At 37.5% G+C, this 23,188-nt stretch overlaps 1 protein-coding gene across 2 annotated transcripts in view; it reads right to left on the bottom strand.

Moving 5' to 3' along the window:
- Positions 1-22,931, bottom strand: part of rassf2a (Ras association domain family member 2a) — a 31,067-nt gene extending 8,136 nt beyond the window's left edge. The window contains exons 1-6 of one of the 2 annotated variants that reach the window (XM_079826400.1): positions 22,626-22,931; positions 6,636-6,719; positions 5,172-5,247; positions 4,638-4,789; positions 246-361; positions 23-165 (exon numbers count right to left, since the gene is read on the bottom strand). In XM_079826400.1, coding sequence (XP_079682526.1) covers positions 23-165; positions 246-361; positions 4,638-4,789; positions 5,172-5,247; positions 6,636-6,688 — 540 coding nt within the window. In that variant the 5' untranslated portion in view covers positions 6,689-6,719; positions 22,626-22,931. Of the gene's footprint in view, positions 1-22; positions 166-245; positions 362-4,637; positions 4,790-5,171; positions 5,248-6,635; positions 6,720-10,161; positions 10,296-22,625 lie in introns of those variants that run through there. The other variant, XM_079826399.1, reaches the window with a different exon arrangement.
- Between the last annotated feature and the right edge of the window lie 257 nt (positions 22,932-23,188).

Genomic DNA, 23,188 nt, shown 5'->3' with positions numbered 1-23,188 from the left:
GAGGTTTTTTTACTCAAGTTACCTTGTGGTTATAGAAGTGACCGTTGATGGAAAATCTGTGCCTTCTGATTCGCCGCTGGTCGCTAGGAGACCGTCTCCTGCCCCGTCTCAGTACACCGGCATCACTTTTGGTTCTAAGAAGCTGAGAGGAGACGTCACACACATCTGGCAGGAGGAGAAAGAAGATGGGTGGGAACAGGTCACAGGTTTACATAAAGCAATTGGTTTTAAAAAGCAAGTTTTACCTTCTTCTTCTTCATCTTCTTCATGGTGTTGTGTTGTGCCATTGCTTGATTGGTCCTCTGGGGGAGTCACTTCCATCTGAGGGGGAGATTGAGGAGTCTGTGTCTGACCCTCCTGACTGGACAACAAGTAAAAGAGGAAAAGAACAATTCTTCCATTACATAATAGTTACAATTCACAGCGTAACATAACATTCTTAATATGTTTGGGCAAAAATATTTGAATTTTCCACCAAAATTGTACCATAAGTCTAGTGAGGGACGATTTCGAAACCTTTATGAATATTTTGTTTAGAATCAGTGGTTCGGAGAATGTATCAAACTATATGTATCAAATCAGCCAAAGTCACGTGATTTCAGTAAACGAGACTTATTTACATCATAACTTGCAACGTTTTCTCTGTGAATCTATGGGAAACCATAGTGTCTAAACCAACGCTTTAGACATTAGTAGAATTAAAAGGAATAATAGTAATTAATAGCATTAATAGTCTCTTATTGGCCTGTTTAGCAATCCATGGAACAAACAAAACAAGCCCTGAAAATTTATAAAAGAACCCATATTACACAGACACTTGATATTTAATCTTATTAGATGATTAGTTAATTGCATTTGTGTTTTTATGCATGTTTTTATGCAAGTTTTTGTTGCGTTCCCACTGTTCTGACCAGCAGGGATCACCAGTGTGTGGCGTTCGAAACTGAATAATTTTGCGAAGCAATTGGTGAATTGTTTTGAAGCTTTGAAAAACTTTGTTTCTCCCATCACTACCATAGACACTACCGTTATAAGGTTTGCGGTCTGTAAGATTTTTTTAAATGTTTTTGAAAGAACACTTTATCACTGTCAGGTTGAAATAATGAGAAAAAGGATCTAAATACAGAAATAAAGGTTTTATTTACAAAGTACTCAGAAACGGAAATGAAACAACCAAACTAAATACAACATGAACTGACAAAGAACTGAAGCAAACAAACCAATCGGCTAAATGAATCACAGGTGTAGGACATAATCAATGAACATCCAAGGAAACAAACTGAAAACTCGGGGTGTGTCTCAATCAGTTCCCTAGCTCCAGAGCTTGTGAATCAGTATATCGTTCACACGAATTTGGGCACTGGTAAGGACGCTAAAGGACGCTGGCTCACTACACATTGGGACACTGGCAACGTCCATGTGACAACGTCCTTATTGTTCAACATCATTACTGGTGTTTATGAACAACAGAAGAGCTGATATCTTGTTATTTAAAGTACATTATGATAAATACTTTCCTTGTTACATATAGGCTATGTGCAACATTTCAACCGTAAATAAATTCTAAATGTTCGATTGTGTTCATTATAACGATGTATGTTTATGCTGAAATATAATAAAATGATGGTTTCTATTTTCTAAACATCTTCTGTTAAGGGAACATAGTGAGCATCGATGCACCCTGAAGGGGTTTGAGTTTTGCATTCTTTTTAGGGAATGAATGTTTCAGTGCACTGAAAGGATTCTGCGATTGAGACAGGCTTTAAAATGGCCGACTCCCTGATCAGTGCCCTATTTTCTAAACATCTTCTGTTAAGGGAACATAGTGAGCATCGATGCACCCTGAAGGGGTTTGAGTTTTGCATTCTTTTTAGGGAATGAACGTTTCAGTTCACTGAAAGGATTCTGCGATTGAGACAGGCTTTAAAATGGCCGACTCCCTGATCAGTGCCCTGACTACTGAACTAGGGAGCTGACTGAGACTGAATTTTCAGCATCATTACTCCAGTCTTCAGTGTCACGTGATCCTTCACAAATCATTCTAATATGCTGATTTGCTTCTCAAGAAATATAGAAATATATTTAATATAGAACAGAACCAACAATGTATTGCAGATATCATTAATGTCAATATTTAAATGTACAACGTGATTCGGAAATGTAGTCTGATTCAAGGGGAATCAGAATGCTAAATCCTGACTGGACTAGAGGAGGAGCTGGGGATGGAGGAGGGTTAATGAGCTCTGGAGAAACGCAATAGCTGCTGATAGTACTAAAGGAGCTTATATATGTATGCTGTGATAGACATCGTATTCCTATAGGAGACGTGATCAGCTGACAGTCAGCTGATACGAGCTTGATTAACGTGACCTGCCAGCATGGCCCTTTTTAGGGGGGCTTCAGCCCCCCCTAAACTTCTGTCCAGCCCCCCTAAAAAAATGTGTGATTAACCTTTCAAACATATGAAACTGGCGAGAGGCTTCGGCTTCGTCCCGTCTTTTAATCTGCATTAATCTGCGTGTTCTTCAATCCGCAGCGGCGTCGAACAGAATGCACGTCAGAAGCAGAGGTGTGTGCGTTGATCTGAGCCTCATTGGTCTGTCACCGCTCGCCAATGTCAAAATATTTGAGAAAACCAATCAAATCAGAGTAGGCGGGCTTTATGCTCACACAGAAGCAAATTTTAGAAGCACGACTCGACGTCAAGTGCGAGATATTTAAGTAGCTAAACGAAACATTTCATGTTTGACAGCTGCTTCTCGAAGTCAGAAATGTTAAACAAATGACAAAAATATTCACGCAAATGAATGCACTTTTGTCTAATTTCGCCATTTTGATTTGAAATAGGCCTATGTAATGTAATTTATACAAACAAGAAATTTTAACAAAGTAATATTAGAAATAAATGTGTGCATATTGTAAATAAATAATTGCATGTGTAGCTCTCAGTAAATAAAAAAGCTCAGCTTTTTTCAGTCTGTCTTGGGCATAAGATAAGTAATGAATGTGTGCATATTGTGAATTAATTTAATACATTTAGTTAGGCCTATCTAGCTTTCCTGTTAGCCTTCAGTAAATTAACATGTCTACAAAAATTATTCATAAAACAAATAAATATCAGTTAAACATATGTTTACTTTCTTCACAGACAAAAATGGAAGTTTTCAAGCTATTGTTATATAATATTTTGGCGTTCAGAACAGCCTACATTGTATGATTAAGGGATGTACAATATGGTCATGCAGAATAAGGCATTAATATTTGCTTTATAAGTATAAGTAATAATAAACAGCCAATATCCTAATATGCATACTAATAAGCTACTAGTTAATAGTGCGAATTGGACTCTAAACTAAAGTGTTACCATTTTTTTTTTTTCATACCCTCACTGGGGGCTGAGCCCCCTTAAAATGAAAATCCTAGAATTGCCCCTGCCTGCCAGAACATAGCTACACTTGGTTTATCTGAAATATAAATATTTTGAAATATTATAAATGTCTTTACTGTCACTTCTGCTAAATTGAATGTGTCCTTCCATAATTAAAATTAATTACTTAAAAAAAAAAAAATCAAACTGACCCCACATTTTTGAAGGGTAGTGTAGGTGCAACCACTGGTTTTGTGTCATGAATATGAACACACGCTGGACTTGAAATCAAATGATTCTGGGAACTGCTAGTTAAGATAACACTATCAAGACATTTCTGGCACAAACTGACACCTAAAGTCTTTCATTCTGTTTATCGACCTCAGTAGGTGCTGAAAACAATATTTGTGTTGGAGCTCTCAGATATAAATAGTGCTTTTGAACTCATTTGGAGTTGAGGCAAAAATAGACAAAAGGAGATCAAAACCATAAAACATTAGAAATGCGTGCATTATTTATATCACACACGTCCAAAACATTTCAGCTGATGGAATGCCAAAAGCATGGTCATCACAAGGCTAGAGTTGCTATGGTAACAAACAAAGCAGGCTCTCGGTGTCTGAGCTGCTATAGTTTCAAGGTTACTTGAGTTTAAAGAACTGGGCTTAGGAAAGAAATCTTGCTTTCTGATGATGATGATGATGATGATAATGTTTATATGCGATGGTTAATAAGTGGCAACATAAGAACTGTTTAATCATGATTTTGTTTACTAAAGTGATGTTTAATGATATAAATATTCTGTAGTGCAAAGTATTTATCAATCTTGAGCATCAAATCATCATATTAGAATAATTTCTGAAGGATCATGTGACACTGAAGACTAGTAATGATGCTGAAAATTCAGCTTTGACATCACAGGAATAAATCATTAACAAATATATATTTTTTAAAAGTTATTTTAATTTGTATTAAGATTTCACAATCACAATATTAACGCATTTTTAATCAAATAAATGCCGCCTTTCAAAAAGAAAAAATTCTTACCAACCCCAAGCAAACTTTTGAACGCCAATGTTTTATTCCCCAGTAAAAACATCCCAAATCAAGATATATTTCCTTGAGAAGCAAGATTAACCTTATTAAATTTTGTTTGATTTATGCATAGAAGAATTACTGATTTTTGACAGCTTTCTATTTCTTTCTCTCTTCAATAAAGCATGTATAGGAAGTCAATGAGCTAATGTGAATATGACTGTGTTCGTCTGACCTCTGGTTGTCTAGGTTACACCCTGAGTGCCAGGAGGTAGATGAGGGAGGTGGTTTGATTCGCTCATGATCATCCTGCATCTGAAGCCTGATTGGTCGACGCAAACCCCATGAGATATTGAGAAGTCCTTCTATGATCAGCTCCTCCTCTTCCTGCCGGCAGAATACATACAACATACATATACACTCGTACTTGAGTTTGTTATCTGATGAACAGAAGTGATCATACATAATGGGCCTGAATATTAGGTTTAGGTGACACACAAGCCAACATTTTGCTTTTAGAATAAATGAGGCTTATACATGATAAATACAGCACATCTAAAACGGTTAGTAATTTGGCACGGCCAAAGCACCAGAGCAAGCAGCATTTACAGACACAAAAGGAGACCCAGTCACCCCCACACAGGGACACACATCCCCTCCAGACACAGACAGTTATTACTCCCCTGACAATAGTGAATAATTGAGAAAGCACAGAAGGGGTCAAATGCTTCCCCACCTGCCACACAATGAGTGTAAAACTCTTTCTTACCTCTCTGTGTCGTAGCTGCAGGTTCTTTCCTTCATAGTAGAGATTGTAGGTCTTTAAATAAGAGAGAATGTTGCTCCTGAGAAAGAACAAAATCTTGCTTAATAATTCATTTCATCTTTAAAATGTAAAACTTATAGCTTGTGTCAGAGGGGTGTGTCTTAAAATACAGTCAAAGTTAATTGGATGCAATCATGTGATCACCTTTCCAATTAAATTTTTTGACTGAATTGGCAAATGAATAAAGAAATTATACCGGCAAATATTTTATCAAAAAAATGCAATTTATAAAGTGTTTTATTATTTTACTATTTTATTGAAATATGTACATGTATACAGTATGTATACATTTCATAGATGTGAATTGTCAATTTGTAAAGTGATTTTTTTCTTTTATATATATATATATATATATATATATATATATATATATATATATATATATATATATATATATATATATATATATATATATATATATATATATATATATATATATATATATATATATATATATATATATATATATATATATATATATATATATATATATATATATATATATATATATATATATATATATATACAGTTGTGCTGCTTAATATTTTTTATATCCGATGATATTTTTTTCAGTTTTCCGTGATTAATAAAAAGTTAAAAAAGAACAGCATTTATTTAAAATATAAATATTTTGTAACTATACGCTACCATTCAAAAGTTTGGAGTCAGTCATTTATTTTTCTTTCTTTTTTCTTTTTACTAATACTTTTATTCAGCAAGGATGTGTTAAATTGATAAAAATTGTTAGTAAAGATTTATATTGTTATAAATGATTTATATTTTGAATAAATACTATTCTTTAACGTTTTATTCAGCAATGAATCCTGAAAAAAGTATCATAGGTTATAAAAATATTAAGCAGCACAACTGTTTCCAACATTGATAATAAATCAGCATATTAGAATGATTTCTGAAGGATCATGTGACACTGAAGACTGGAGTAATGATGCTGAAAATGTAGCTTTGCATCACAAATAAATTATATTTTAAAGTATATTAAAACAGAAAAACATTAATTTAAATTGTATTAATATTTCAAAATATTACAGTTATTTTCTGTATCTTTGATCAAATAAATGCAGGCTTGATGAGCGAAAGAGAGACTTCTTTCTTTTGACGTGTGTGTGTGTATGTGTGTGTTACATTGATTGTAGATATATTATTTTCTACAATGTGATGAACTAATTCTCTAAGAGGAAACTAAACTAGTATGATTAATTAATTGAAATAATTTCAATCCAAATCAATATTCATGTCCATGTATTATGTTGGGTATATTTATAATAATGACAAACTTACTTACATAATCCCTTACATAGTGAATACATTATTACAGAACCGTAACAGGACAATAAAAGCAAACATTTGTTCAGATGTTATCAAGAGTTTGGAAAGATTTATACTCACTTGCTGATGAATTTGTTCTCTCCAACCCGTACACCGTCATTCCTGTCATCCATTTTATCCCAGCCACGACTTCATGGAAGAACTCTAGAGAGACAGAGAGGGAGGAGAACGGAGAAAGAGAATGTTTCTGTTTCTTGTTTTAACATCAAAGAATTAACTCTTCGGTATCTAGGTCAGAGGGAAAAAAAGAGGGTAAGAGAACAGCAAACCCGTAAAACAAACAATTAATGTATGCACATCTACACTCCTCACCAACCCATGTATTTTTGATATCTCTTGACAAGAGACTCATGCTCTGTTCTATATCACACAAACCCACGTGAAGCCGACATCTGCAAGTCACAGCTGAAAGTAAACTATTCATGAGGATGTGACCAGAATAGACATGGAGCACAAACTTGAATGAATAAGGGTATTGAAACAGTTCATCAACACATTTAAAGACCCCATGAATCCTAAGCTAAAGTTTTGTGTTCTTTAATCCATGTGCTATGAGGTCACATATAAACTCAGCAAAAAAGGAAATTCAGGATTCTGAGTTTAAAGGTCCCATGATGTGGATTTTTAAAATAATTTTATTATGTTTCCTGAGGTGTACTTATATTGTTAGTATGATTTTTACATCATAAATTGTCATAATTTAGAAATAAAAGGCATTTTTCTATCCTGATTTTATCCCTATGGCTTGAATGCTCTGTTTGAAGGGGCGTGTCTGCTGTGAGACTTCAGCGTAAACGCCCCCACTGCTGTGATTGGCTGACATCTTTGCATTTGAAATGCGTATTACACTTTTACTACGTTTCTTTACTATTACAACTTTCGAGATGAACGAATCGTGAAAGTGTTGATTATAGCATTATTTTTAGATCTTTTCCCATCACATGAAAGGCTGCAGTGAAGAGCATTGAGTACACATGCAGTCTGTTTGTGGAGTGAATGCAGTGATCTTGTGAGCTATTTTTCTCACAAAATGCTTTCACCACAACTAACAGCAAACACGACATCGATATGAATTGTGCAGCATGACAGCGTCCTTCATTATAACGGCAGTTTGGGCAAGTGCGCAGATTTAAATAACAGATATTTTTTTCATGCTACTAAGAGAAACAATGTGAAGTTGACCATTTTCTCCAAATTCTCTGGGCGGGCAAAGCAGAGAGAGGTAACCTTTCCCCGACATATAGGGAAGATTCTAGATTGGCCCATCTGAGCTTTCACTTTCTCAAAGGCAGAGCAGGACACCCAGGGCTTGGTGTAAGTGTTTATATTGGGACTATTTCAGTCCAGACTGGTAGGAACCGCTGCGGAGGAGCACAGTCCCTGCGTGACTCGCCATAGACATAAACAGAGAGAAGTAGCTCCGGCTGCAATGTTCTTCCGCTAGACGCATGCAGTTCGGTTTATTAACTGTATTGTGTTTTATTATGCAAAAAGTTACGGAACACAGCTTTAAGGTTAAAGTAACAATAGCTTAGGACCGTAAAGAGACCCTTATTCTGACATCAGGGGAAAGATGCCCAGGATCCTTGATCTGTGAACATGCCATAGTCCTGCTGCAGGAGACATGAGGACCGCAGATGTGAATAGAGCAATAAAATGCTATGTCTGTAATTTAAGACCCTAAGACAGTTCTACGGGGAGACAGGAAGGACAGCTGATCGTTCTTGCACTGCGAAACCACGTGTAACCATATGTCCCCTCAGACGTGTTTAAGAACTTTCTAGTATCTAGGTGGGGTGGAGTAACATCTCTCAGCAAGAACTGGAAAATTTGGTGCAGTCCATTAAACTGGAAAATTTGGTGACTGTGTCACATTAAAAAAGAAAGCAGTTATTTTAAACTGTTGTAATATTTCACAATATTACTGTACTTTCGATCAAAATAAATGCAGCCTTGGTGAACATTAGAGAACATTAGACTTATTGACCCCAAACTTTTGAATGGTAGTGTATGCTAAAACTCATTTCAACAAATATACTCATATCTGGCATTGATGTCTTTCTTCTGGGAAAACACAAAAAAACACTGATGACTCATGCTGCGCTACACAGATTTTTGTCCAATCAAATGATCTCTAGATTAAGAGTGTCCCGCCCCCAACACAGACAGTGTTTAAATTTGACTTTAAACATTTAAACTGGTAAAAGATGCTCAGTCATAATGATGATCAATACATTTACATTTGAATGCCATTGATTGAAATACAATCAGTGCTGTCCCAGTACAGTATTGTCCCCTTGTGGTTCATCACCGATGAAACCAGAGAAACCAAAGAGTAAAATGAAAAGCAAGATTTCATAAAAAGCCTACAAGCAAAAATAGCCAAGAGAGCAATAATCTATATACAATATTATTTTAATCATTTCTTTTAATTCATCCATATAAGTTCCCCAACAGTCCACAGAAATGCTCATGTGGTTCCTACTATAAAGAGAACTGAAAAACATGAGTGATATCCCATCTAAATCTTTCTTCATAGTATGAATTATTCAAAGGAAAACCTTTATTTTTTACAATTCAAAAATGTGTAATGTGTCCATTTGAAAGATGAAAGAGTATAGCTTATATAAACTACTTTTACCATCTCAAAAAGGCTCAATGGGTGACACATATACTCATGTTTGGTTCAACCGGGCACAATACAAACTGCTCTACTCAAGGCTTCCTTCCTCACCAGCTGGAAAGGCTTTACTGACGCTTCCGGAGACGGGGACAGGTGCAGGACAACAGGGGTACTGTTACCCCGCTGATACAACTACTCAACGTCTCTGACATACAACTGTCATTCCAACAAAGCTGAAATGAATAGTGTCAAACCATATCCAACCTTAATAAAACAAGCTTTTTATATGGACACATTTTTACACTGAACCTAACGTTAAAGGAACTACAAGTGAGGAAATTGCTGTGACTATCTGCATAGCACATGGTTTCACAACTATATATAAGCGAATCAGTGTTAAAGGGATAGTCCACACAAAAATGAAAATTCTGTAATTATTTACTCACCCTCATGTCATTCAAAGCCTGTATGACTTTCATTGTTAAATATTCGATATTTTGAAGAATGTTGATAATCAAACCATTTCACTTCCAATGGATTAAAACTTCCAAAACTGTTGGATTACCAACGTTCTGTAAAATATCTTGTTTTATATTCCATATACAAAGGCAGTCCTACAGGTTTGGAAAGACATGAGGGTAAGAAAAAACATACAGAGAAAATGAGAAAAAAATTACAGAATTTTCACTTTTGGTGGACTATTCCTTTAAATACTTAAAAAATTGCAGAAAGCAGTCATTTGTCCTCTGTATTAGATGATAAACGGCATAAGTTACTTGAAATAACCTTTTTTTTGTGCATTTTTTCCTCTTTCATCTGAAATACAACAAAACAGCACATTTCAAATGCCACAAGACATTGATTTAAATCCTGACATTTCTCAACAGACTGAAGAGTACTTTCCATTAACTGTCTCACTATTTCATGCCTAGACATAAGAAGACTTAACTGAATGCACATTACCTTATCTCTGATGTAAACGGCTCTTTTGCAGCTGATCGCCTGGTGGTCTTTAAAAGCTAAGCGAGTGCTGAACCCATGTGACATATAGCTTCGCTCTCCTAAACTCTTCCTCTCAGATTTGCACAGCGGAAACTGACACGAGGGTTCAGACTTCCCCTATTGTGGTTTTGCTGGCTGCCTCCTCCTCCCTTTATCTCCTTGTGTCGGTTTCTCTCAAGTTCACCAATGTCTTTGTGCACACTGCCATTAATCATATAGCAACAAAAGATATATGTCATCCATTGACTTTATGAGCGCTTAGATAGAACTACTTAGTGTACACACACATGAGCATGTTACTCAAGGGTCCGATACACACACAAACACACACACAAAAAGGCACAGGTGTCCCCAAATGGAACCGTTAATGGCCTCATTCAATCCCTGACAAAACTGCTGCACGATTACTCTTTCACAAGATCATTATCCCACAAGCAAACACTAAGGTCTCTCTTTTGTACGGGCATGTTTTCTTATCAACACTACCATCTCCTGACCCAGAGTGTTCAGTCAAGTATGTGTGGCTGCTAGTGTGTGTGTGTGTGTGTGTGTGTGTGTGTGTGTGTGTGTGTAGCCCCTCCCACATCTTTCATACACTCGCTGCGCTCAATCAGATGATGATGAAATATTCAATACCAATCGACCCAGAGCAGCTTAATCTGACATGAATATTTCATATCCCAAATATACTCCTGTCAGAACTACAGACGATCAGTATAAGAGCTATTAGTCTCTGATACACGTCCAAAAGTCATTGCCAACAGATATCGGGCATCAGACGACAGGTGCCGATTAGAAGCGGTCTGTATTTAGGGATGCATGATATATCAGTGCCCTCTCTGAATCTGCAGATATTGTATAAGTTAATTTCCCGCCATCTAACACTTTAAAACGCTAATCATTTAATGATCATGTAATCTTTAGTAAATCTCAATATATATATATTTTTATACTGTAGGCCTACATTATAGTGTTTTGATACCTGTATTCAGTTGTAGCATTTGAAATGATTAATTTCAGATTTTTGTGTTTCATTAAAGGGATAGTTCACCCAAAAATGAAAATTCTTTCATTATTTATTCACCCTCATGTCGTTACAAACCTGTAAGAGTTTAGTTTATCTTCGGAACACGAATGAGGATCTTTTTGACAGCTACGTAACTACCACTTTAAAGCTTCAAAAGTTCATAAAGAGATCGTAAAACTAATACATATGAATTGAGCAGTGTAGTCCAACATTTCTGAAGAGACAAGATCATTTTATATGATGAACAGATTGAATTTTGGCTTTTATTCACATAAAAACATTGATCAGTGAACATAAACAGAACCTGCCTGATGGGCAAGACACCTCTTGCGGAAGCTCAAACGTGCTGCGTAACAACACACAAGAATGAACCTCATTGGTTCTTGCAGAAGCTCAAACATGATGCGTAACACACGAGAATGATCCTCATTTGTTCTTGCAGAAGCTCAAACGTGATGCGTAACACACAAGAATGAATCTCATTGGTTCTTGCAAAAGCTCAAACATGATGCGTAACACAAGAATGAAACTCAATGGTTCTTGTGGAAGCACAAACGTGATGCGTAACACAGGAGAATAAACCTTATTGGTTCTTGAGAAGCTCAAACGTGATAGCCTGGTTAAAACCAGACCATTCTCAGTAGTAACTGAGTTATGGTCTGGCAAAGCTTCATAGACAAACCATTTCCAAAGGGGCGTCACCAACGGGCGTCGCTCAAATGCCTCTCGGCGCAATTGGATAGACCTCAAACCAATCAGAGCGATGAGGGAGATGACGTATGCAGAGCGACGGAGAAACAGCTGACTGGCCGTTTCTCAATATGCGTTCTTGTCTGTACTTGTGTTCTCAAATAGGAAATGTCCCCGGTTTCCATTTCAGAAATCTGGTCACCTTACCTAAACCACATATTAATGTTTAATATATTATTTTTAAAGTGTAAACGAAAAGAGGCAGGGTGTTTTATACTTCGTTTTATTATAAATATATAAGCTAATCAATGTAGGCCTAGCTACGCGTTGCCTGAACCACATTCGTGTGGCTATTATTATTATTATGTTTAATTTTTATTTTTTTATGAAATGAGGCAGTGGTGTTTTATGACATATTTCGTACGCAAACTTCTGACTTGCGTCCGTGACTTACCAAGTTTGACTCCGGAGAACGAACTTCCGAGGACGGGAGGACACTAGTCCGCCTACTATGCTCTTGACAGTATCACTCAGTATATATTTGTATATGTAGTGCAGGCAATGCATATTATCTTCAATGCATGTTTATAACAAAACGAAATATAAAAAACCCAGCCTCTTTTCGTTTACATTAAAAAAAACACACACATAATATAGGCTATGATTATCACTGTAATAAATTAAATATGACACAAAACACAACCCAGTCTCTTTTTGTTAAATGTGTGATCATCAATAGCAATTACAAAAGTATAAGTAAAAGGTATAAGAAGCTATACAATAAATAAAGCAATTCAGTCAAAGTCAGCGCCAGGAGACTACAACGGTAAAGTTTAATATCTTAAAAATATAAAGTTATGAAACTTCACTTTGCCCTCAGACAAAACGATCTGTCTAGGAACAAATTATAGATTAATGAGAGCAAAGATCAGCCGTTAGATCTACACAAGACGAGACGGTTTAACCACTACAGAGACATCAGAGCCAGCGGCAGACGGCAGAAGGACTGGCCGAGGAAAGGCGCCTCTCGGCGGGCTCAATGATCGATTGAGCGCCGCTGAACCACTGGAACTCACAACTCCGAAAACGGCAGATCAAATTTAAAAAAAAGGTGCTCTCTTTATAAATAAACCACAGATTTGAGCTTTAAACAACTTCATTCACTCCTGAAAAGGACTTAAAACTATATTTTGTAAAACATTAACACTACCAGAGGACTCTTGCTAAGACCCATTCGTTTTTCCACACGACTTTTGCCGAATCCAGTCGGTAAGACAGCGATAACATCTTTTTTAGATATAAAGGCTCCGAGTGTTGTTCTTTGCTCGGGTTTTAACGAAAAGGAGAAGTTTAAATCGCTTAAAACAGACGCGATAGCTGATTCGAACGAGTGATGCTCCACAGCAGCGGCAAATCTGCTTCAACGTCGCTGCGCTGTCGTCATCGTGTAAAGCCCGCCCCAACGTTTCTAATTGGTGCCGCGATTTCTAGGGTTTAGAAATGGGTTTGAATGGACTCTTTGCCAGACTACTTGCAGAGCAAATCTAAATTTGCCGGAAGTTGTCTGGGTTTTCCCAGGCTACAAACGTGATGCGTAACACACAAGAATGAATTTCATTGGTTCTTGCAAAAGCTCAAACATGATGCGTAACATAACACACGAGAATAAACCTCATTGATTCTTGAGGAAGCTCAAACATGATGCGTAACACAGGAGAATGAACCTCATTGGTTCTTGTGGAAGTACAAACGTGATGCGTTACACGAGAATTAACCTCATTGGTTCTTGAGGAAGCTCAAACGTGATGTGTAACACGAGAATTAACCTCATTGGTTCTTGCTGAAGCTCAAACGTGCTGCGTAACACGAGAATTAACCTCATTGGTTCTTGTGGAAGCTCAAACGTGCTGCGTAACACGAGAATTAACCTCATTGGTTCTTGTGGAAGCACAAACGTGATGCCTAACAGAGGAATAAACCTTATTGGTTCTTGAGAAGCTCAAACGTGCTGCGTAACACACAAGAATGAACCTCATTGGTTCTTGAGAAGCTCAAACGTGCTGCGTAACACGAGAATGAACCCCATTGGTTCTTTACAGAAGCTCAAACGTGCTGTGTAACACACGAGAATGAACCTCATTCGTTCTTGCGGAAGCTCAAACATGCTGCGTTACACACAAGAATGAACCTCATTGGTTCTTGAGAAGCTCAAACGTGCTGCGTAACACGAGAATGAACCCCATTGGTTCTTTACAGAAGCTCAAACGTGCTGCGTAACACACGAGAATTAACCTCATTGGTTTTTGAGAAGCTCAAATGTGCTGCGTAACATGAGAATGAACCCCATTGGTTCTTACGGAAGCTCAAACATGCTGCGTAACACATGAGAATGAACCTCATTGGTTCTTGAGAAGCTCAAACGTGCTGCGTAACACGAGAGTGAACCTCATTGGTTGTCTCTCACATCAAGCGAACATGCTTAAGCTTCCATTTACCATAACTGATGTGTGAGTTGATGAATGTTTATGTGAATAAAAGCCTAAATTCAATCTGTTCATCATATAAATCGAGTGTCTCTTCAGAAAACGTTCTATTCATCAAAGAATCCTAAAAAAAAAAAAGTGTATCACTGTTTCCTCAAAAATATTAAGCGGCACAACTGTTTTCAACATTTATAATAATAATAAATGTTTCCTGAGCAGCAAATCATCATATTAGAATGATTTCTGAAGGATCATGTGACACTGAAGACTGGAGTAATGATGCTGAAAATTCAGCTTTGACATCACAGGAATAAATTATGTTTTAAATAAAAAATAAAAGTTATTTTAAATTGTAATAACATTCCACAATATATTATTCCACAATGTTTTCATTACATTTTTGATCACATAAATGCAGCCTTGGTGAACAAAATACTTCTTTCAAAAGCAAAAAAACATCTTACCAACCCCAACTATTTGAATGGTAGTGTAAAGTACAACAAATACTGGACAAGACGTCAATTCAAAACATGCTGAACAAGGAAAAGGAAAAGTCGAGAGAGAGAGAGAGAGAGAGAGAGAGAGAGAGAGAGAGAGAGAGAGAGAGAAAGAGAGAGATCTTATCTGAACTGCTTTTTCATTTACAGTTAACTACTTTTAATCCCTTTTTTAATTCAAGCTCAAATGTTTGTAGAAATCCTTCCCATTATAAAAAACAAATGCAAATTTAGATCAAGAAAAAATGCAACATGACCCCGCTTCAGTCTCTGCAATGCAATAAGCCTTTTACACGCTTTTCACAGGAACTACTTGAGCACCACGCTTCGAGAGCCATGTACTTTTCCCCGCTTACGCAACTATGCACTCTAGCATTAAATGTGTCAGGGGAGTCTATGAAAAATGAATGAAAAAGAGCATGAGAACTATTTTTACAGTCTTTTGGACTCATGTGACTATCCAATCTGCCAGTTCTCCTAAAGATCGACTCCGCATCTACAAAAAGTACCTAATTATGAATAATTACATGTTTTTCAAACACAGACTGTCTGGTGGCTTGGCACTTGAGTTGACTGGGCACATGTGTGGAAGTGCTGGGAAGATTGTGGAAGTGGGACAGACAGGATGGAAGTGGTGGTTCATGCCGTTTTAGCATCCAAAATGTCTTGTTTTTGAGTGTTTGCTCATTTATATAATACTGTAAAGACTATCAGGATTATTTAATGTCTGTCCGTGCTATCGTTTGCAGTGACTTTAATTCCATCCCTCATTTTCCTTCCCGCTGGTTTGAAAGTTATTCCCCCTTGTTGTTCAATTCCAAAGCAACCGCTCACTAACCTCTGCCTTTAAGATCCAGGCCAAGATCTCTGCTTGATGTTTCCTGGCCTAGATCCACACACATACACACACACACACACCATTCCCTTACCTCCCCCAACCAGCATCTCCTCACAAACACTATAGCTCGGCTATTGTTTAAATTGCCACGGCAACCTGGAAAACACTTGCAAAGCTTCGTCCAACAATGCTGAAAGTCACAGGTCTGCTCCTTCTTCCTTTTGTTTCTTCCTTCCCTTCATTTATGTGTTCAGCAGCTTGCACTGCCACAGTTGTCGGCATGTTTACTGATTGTGTTTCTGAAACCCTCAGGAGTTATGAAATATGACACAGAAGACAAAACACAGCTACTTTACAATCTGCTACATGGAAAATCTGCCTGGAATCCCAACTTGCATCGGAGACACTTAGGACCTTATTTTACGGAGAAAAAAAAACACGGTCAGAGTGCCAGGCGCATGGTCTAAAAGTGTTGTACCTAGTCTCTTAATGAATAACGGGTGTGTTTTAGGTAGGGTTGCCACCTGTCCTGTGAATTACGGAATCGTCCTGTATTTACAAGCAAAATGACACGTAAAGTATCAAATCAATACAGGATGCGATTTGTCCCGTATTTTACATAGGTCCACATATAGTCCAATAAACACATAAGGTTTTGTGTGGAGAATACTAATAGCAAATATAAAGAAATCAAAAGTAGTACAGAAGCTCATTTGCGAGTGATTGCGTTTTAGCGGCTTTGTTGCCATAGCGATGGAGTTTCAAGAACATGCGCTGTAAACTTGCGCAATTTTTAAAAAACATGTCCAGCTCGCGTCCACCGTTTGAGCGCAAGAGGATCTCCCTCAAGAGGCTATATTAATCATACATAAAAAAGAATCCTGTCATATAAAGTTTATAACATTTAAAAAAAATATTTAGATAAAAATGGGACAAATAATTACATAATAATATAGTCACAATTTAGGTAAATTAATAAAAGAATTTACATTTTTGAATTTCAGAATTGTCAAAAAAAAATATTACTGGTTCAGAATGACTGCTTAAAGGGATAGTTCACCCAAAAAATTTAATTTCTGTCATCATTTACTCACCCTCAAGTGAACCCTGATTGGGTGTCCCTTATTTTGCCACACTGAAGGTGGCAACCCCAGTTTTAGGTGTAACATGTAATAAACCAATCAGAGTCTCATCTCCCATTCCCGTTAAAAGCCAGTTGCGCTTACACCATGGCGGATTCACTATTTACTGTACATGGCAGAATTTGCAAACGGAAAGTTTGTTAAAGGGATAGTTCACCCCCCAAAAAATATTCTGCTATGATAACCATCAAGTTGTTCAAAACCCGTATACATTTTTTATCAGTGGAAAACAGAAGATTTTAGATTTTTTTAGAATGTCCGAACACAAACTTTTCATATGGTTCAAGAAGACTTGAAAGAATTGCGCAATTTGCACAGTATGAACTACTTAAAAGTCGGCTACGCTTGAAGTTTTACACAACAATTAGTCCCGTTCCTCAAATCTGATTGGTCGAGCAGCGTTCCATGAGTGCTGATATTTATAGTATTCCTACAGCAGTGGGACATTTCTTTAGTTGTATCCACCTTTTTCCTACGCTCCATGGCGCTTTATGCAAATTATGGGATACAATTTCAGTTAAACAGGATACAATCAGCAAAAGTTTGCATTTATAAACGCAATAAGCATTTTCAACTGGGTACAATGAGGTGACATTATTCTACTCACCCTTCGATCATCGAACATTAAAAGGAAATTTAAAAGTGTAAAAGCATTAGCAAATTACTACAACGGACGTGTTAAATATTACTGTAGTAATATACACTGCCTGGCCAAAAAAGTCTCTGTTTGGATTTAAAACTGCAGTCTGTAAGTTTTGCCTCTTTGTCGCCATCTCTATTTGAAACCTGCAATTGCAGTTATTTGAGGAATTATCATCTTTATGTGGGGTGTGTATCAGCACAGCTCCTCATCGCAAATTAATCTGTTTTGAGGAGTATCTGTGGCTGTCATTCATTCACCGCGCCGGTGTGGATACTGTACTTCGGAATCACAGATTCTACGTCTTGGAAGTATGACCAAAATAAGAATTTTCACCGGAAAATGTCATCTGAACAAGTATGTAGATGTTTTCCACTTTTGTTCTGACCAACTGAGGAAAAAAAGCATTACAATAAATTGCGCTATACCAATGGCGATTAAATTAGCTTATATCACATCAAACCGTGCAAATTATTATTGTTATACTTTGTTCTCAAATGGTTAATGTTAACAACATCAGCATTGCGTGACTTCGTGTATTTAGTGTGTATTAGCATTACCTGTAGATTTCAATTTCTGTCCAGTCTAATCTTTTGCTTTTGACTACGGGTGAAACTCCAGTTGTCACTGATGATTGTTGTTTGGACCTTTCTGGTTTACAATCCGACATCAAAATGATACGTTTAATTATTCCAGCTGCTGTGAGAAAAGTCTATAAATGATCCACCACCTGCAGCATCCTCGCATGCGACACTACTACTAGCCGGACTCCTTCTTTATGTATACAGACGTGACGTAATGATGCAAAGGCGAACAGCGACGTGCTCGAATTTCCTGCGGAAAGCTACCAGTACCACTCAAATTATAACGCATGATTACCGTTGTGAATTGGGCTACGGTAAGGATAGTTTTGAATACTAGCTGGTTATGTGCATGCTCAAAAATTTATTTTGGATAATTTTTAACCAAAAAATGTTACGGACTGCAGCTTTAAGTAGGCAAGTACTTAAAGGGGTACTTCACCGCTGGAAAGATGAATGTGTATTTAAACTGGGTCATTTATGTAGTAGAATTGTGAAATTATTTTTTTATTTGGTGCCTTCTAGACTGAGAAAAGCCAGAAAATGTATTTTTGGCTCATATGGATGAAAGACAACAACTCCCAGAATGCACTTGTTTCGCTGCCCTACAAGGCCACTCCCAAGCCACGCCTACAGATTACAGCTCTTGCCCACTGCGGCACCACCCCACCGCCGTTTAGATTTTTATAGTAATAAAATAATTTGGTTCAGTTAGAGAGCAGACACTGCAATTAAAAACTGAACGTGTCTGCTCAATACAGCACAAGCCGAACAAGAGTCGCAGCACAAACGCAGCAGGAGTCAGATTTCCTTCATCAGAGAGTGAGGAGCTGACAGACCAGATGATCGTGGAAGATTTGGTTTCAAAGCGAAATGCGCCTATTTAAGTGAGTTTGTCATTGTACCGTTATGTTGTTGTGTTTTCATGAACCCACAATTCAAGCAACCCGCCCCCGAATTGGCGCTAATTTTAAACCGAAACTAAAATGAGCACGGACGACCGGCATTCATTCACGGCCGCATTGTCAGTCATTCACGGTGCGTGTCCAGTTTGGCGCGTTTCAGTTCATGCCTATGGAAGCGTAACTTTATGACGTTATGAATGTCCGTGCGGCTGTCTGTGTCTTACATTATGTGAGTGAGATCCCACCCCTATGGGCGGGTTGAAAACATGCGGAACTAGCTCCTACTACTGGCTGTAGTAGTCTCTGGCCAAAAAAAGCCTCAGATGACGCAAAATTATATTTGCGTCATCTGAGGCTTTTTTCCAGACATAAAATACATAAATCTCTCGTCTCAGGGGGATATGAGGGGATGAGGGGGGGGGGGGGGGGGGGGGGGTTGCACGATCATATGAATATACTGGGTTTCTACTGAAACAAAGCTTAATGCTAATCGCTGAAGTAACACCCAAACGCATGCGCGAGAATATGACGTAGCGCCGGTGTTCGGGAATCCATGAAATACACACTTAAGCCCCATTTTGAGCACTACGCCGAGACCTAAAGCACGATCAATGTAGAATCCAACAGCTTAGACACGCGCGTTTTCCTCTGCTCGTAAACAAATCGCTTCTGGGTCATATGTCCGAACGCCGGATCTGCGTCATATTCTCGCGCATGCGTCGTGGAGGCATACATGGAAGTCGAGAACAAGTTGGATAAAGGTGTTATTTTGATTTTTTTTTGCGCACAAAAACTATTGTCGTCGCATCGTAAGATTATTGTAGAGCCACTGTGGTGAGATAGACTTTGTAACGACGTTTTAAGTGCCTTTCATGGATCTTGGAAGTGTCAATGTACTGAATGCCAATGGAGGCCTGATTGAAGCCTTTCTCAGCCATCAGCTTTCAACTAAAATATCTCCATTTGTGTTCCGAATATGAACGGAGGACTTACGGGTGTCCAACGACATGAGGGTGAGTAATTAATGACAGAATTTTCATTTTTGGGTGAACTAACCCTTTAAGAGTCAATGGCTGATCATTATTGCAGTGATTTTTATGTTTCTAGCATGTTATTTGTTTGGCAACAGTTCTTCTAACCCTAGTTCATTTCTTAAACAATCATGTAGGAAGACACATTATGGCCATATTCCAGGATGACAATGTCAAGATTGAAATTGACAAAATCAAACTGTGAAAGAATGGTTGGGAGGGAGCATGAAGAATCATTTTCACACATGAATTGGCACTCTGAGTTCAGACCTCAAATTCATTGGAAGTCTTTGGGACGTGCTGGACGAGACTTTACAGAGTGCTTGACTTTTGCATTGTCAATACAAGATATTGACCTTTTTTTTGTAAATAACCTCACAATATTTATTTCCATCAAGAGGTGCATCAATTCATGTGTGAAAATGATCCTTTATGCTCCCTTCCCAAGCATTCTTTCACAATTTGATCCAGATGAATCTTGATGAATCATCCTGGAATATGACCATGATGTGTCTTCCTACATGGTTGTTTAAGAAATGAAAAACTACACACACCATCAATTAGAGTTAGAAGTGAAGAACTGTTGCCAAACATAAAACATGTTAGAAACATAAGAATCACTGCAATAATGATCCAATCATAAACTCTTGAACATTTGCCATTTAAATCCAAACAGCGACTGTTTTTTTTGTGTGGTTTTTTTACGGGCAGTGTATGTCTGTATTACGTTGCCTTAATCAAAAAATGAACTGGAATATTGGGTGATAATATTTAAAAGTGATTCCCGTCATTTTTACTGAATATTTTTTTAAAAGGGATAGTTCATCCAAAAATGAAAATTCTGTCATCATTTACTCAAAAGAAGATATTTTGAAGAATGTTTGTAATAAAGCAGATAGAGCAACCATTGACTACCATAGTATTTTTCCCCCTACTATGGTAGTCAATAGTTGCTCTATCTGCTTTATTACAAACATTCTTCAAAATATCTTATTTTGTGTTCAACAGAACAAAGAAACTCATACAGGTTTGGAACAACTTGAGGGTGAGTAAATGATGACAGAATTTTCATGTTTGGGTGAACTATCCCCTTAACTGCTTTAGAAACATTTCAGTAAACACTGGATTAGAAGTGAAAAGGGGAGACAATTACATTTTAAATCATCCATGTGAAAAGAGAGAAACGTGAGGATTTGGGTAGAGAAACGAGAGTTTCTTAATGCATTCCAGTGAATTATTCATGGGATATATCATAAATAAAATCGGGAGAACAGACCACAAATGCGCTTTTTTCATACCGTTACAGCGGAATACGAAGGATACAAGAAAATAATCAGGAGGGAAAGAATACATCGTCTTTCAATTAATATTCTTGTTATACCATGTCACATTAAAATACCAAGTGTTATGTTATTCTCCTGATGTCTGAAAATAGAACATGAAGGACAGCTCCTTCATTCAGTCAAACTGACAGATAAGGGTTATTTGTAGCGCAACCTTATGATTTGAAATGATTTGTTGCAGTCTTTTTGAGTGGAACTTCCCCAAACCGGAACTGCCTCCCATAATCTAAAATGCAGTAGGATCATTAGGAAAAAGGTGGATACCTCCACTTGTCTGGTAACTCACAGAGCTTGATGCTTTGGCCTCTTTTAAAACTATTTTCAATGGCGACAAATTAAGTTAATGGACCAATTTTAGTCTGAATCATAGTCACACTCACAATATTGCAGTTGGTCTGAAAAGCAGTGATTACTTGAGGCAGAATCATTCAACCCTTTTTGGAAAGTTGGAAACTAATATTTCTTTGATTTTTTTTAAAGATGCCTTTTATGCACATCTTTATTTATGTAGTACAGTAAAAACGGAAATATTGAGAAATATTACAATATAAAATAACTTAAAAATGTAATTTCCTCTTGTGATGGAAAAGATGAATTTCCAGCAATTATTACTCTAGTCTTCAGAAATCATTCTAATATGCTGATTTGGTGCTCAATAATCATTTCTCATCCTTTTCAATGTTGAAAAAAGTTGTGCTGCTTAATATTTTTGTATATTCTGTAAATTTCTTTCCTGTCACTTTTGATCAATTTAACGCCCTTGCTGGAGAAGCACGAAGTTCTCTATTTGTGCTTCATGGAAGAAAGAAAGTCACACGGGTTTGGAAAAACATAAGTAAATATAGTGACAGAAATTGTATTTTTTGGGGTGAACTAGAATTCAGGACAAACCAGACTGGTTATGTAATCTGGCCAGATATAATGCCAGGCGAGTCATACTTTCCATTGCTATCACAGATATCTCGCAGAGAGATCAACAACTCTAAATGTTAAACACTGTGGTATTATTCTCCTGACAAGAGTCTGCAGATCCTATTGTAATCCGAAGCCTGCATATTACATTACATTTCCAGGAAGACATTCTCAATGCATTTCAATACACAACTGATCATATTACACATTATGAATGAGACAAAGTTGCAGGCACATGGCAGTAGCCTATACCACAGTCACTAGTACATCAGCATCCAAGTCTGAGTACGTCGTGAGTAACAAACATCTACGAAAACAGTGAACACAAACACCCACCCCTCTCTCGTAGATCTCTGCTCCCCAGATGCCCGATGTCACGATGCCCGTCGCTCAGATCAGATTTTCAAGGGGTTTAAATCTTATCAGTGTTTTTCAGCCTCCGGAACAACACTCAATCTGAACGAATCTACCGTCCGAGGAGCTTGGAGCCGATACAGGGCTTTACTCAGTAGTCCAACTCCGACCGAGCTTCTGTACGCGCATCGGGAACAATCGCTGTTTGAGGGGGGCGTCTGAGGAGGAGGAATACCCCATCTGCTGTTCCAGACCTCAGATAGCGCACCAGCCAATCAGCGCGCGCTCGGACGCCCCTTTGTTCGCGCTGCTCCTTTAGCGCTGGAGAACATATGCGTTCAGGGGGGAATCCCCCAAAACAATAGCCCACTAAAGTATAGGGGCAATAGAGGGAAAGAAGGGACAGACAATACATTGAAGCTTGATTTTACCCGTGGTAACATGTGTGACTAAATGCGCAAAAGGCACTACTAACTAAAAAATAGAGTTAACTTTTAAAAACTATTTTGAACACTGATAATAAATAACTGAGCACCAAATAAGCA

The sequence above is a fragment of the Gobio gobio genome (assembly GCF_949357685.1).
Source record: "Gobio gobio genome assembly, chromosome: 10".
In the NCBI taxonomy this organism is placed as follows: Eukaryota; Metazoa; Chordata; class Actinopteri; order Cypriniformes; family Gobionidae; genus Gobio; species Gobio gobio.
This window is presented reverse-complemented; position numbering and strand designations above follow the sequence as displayed.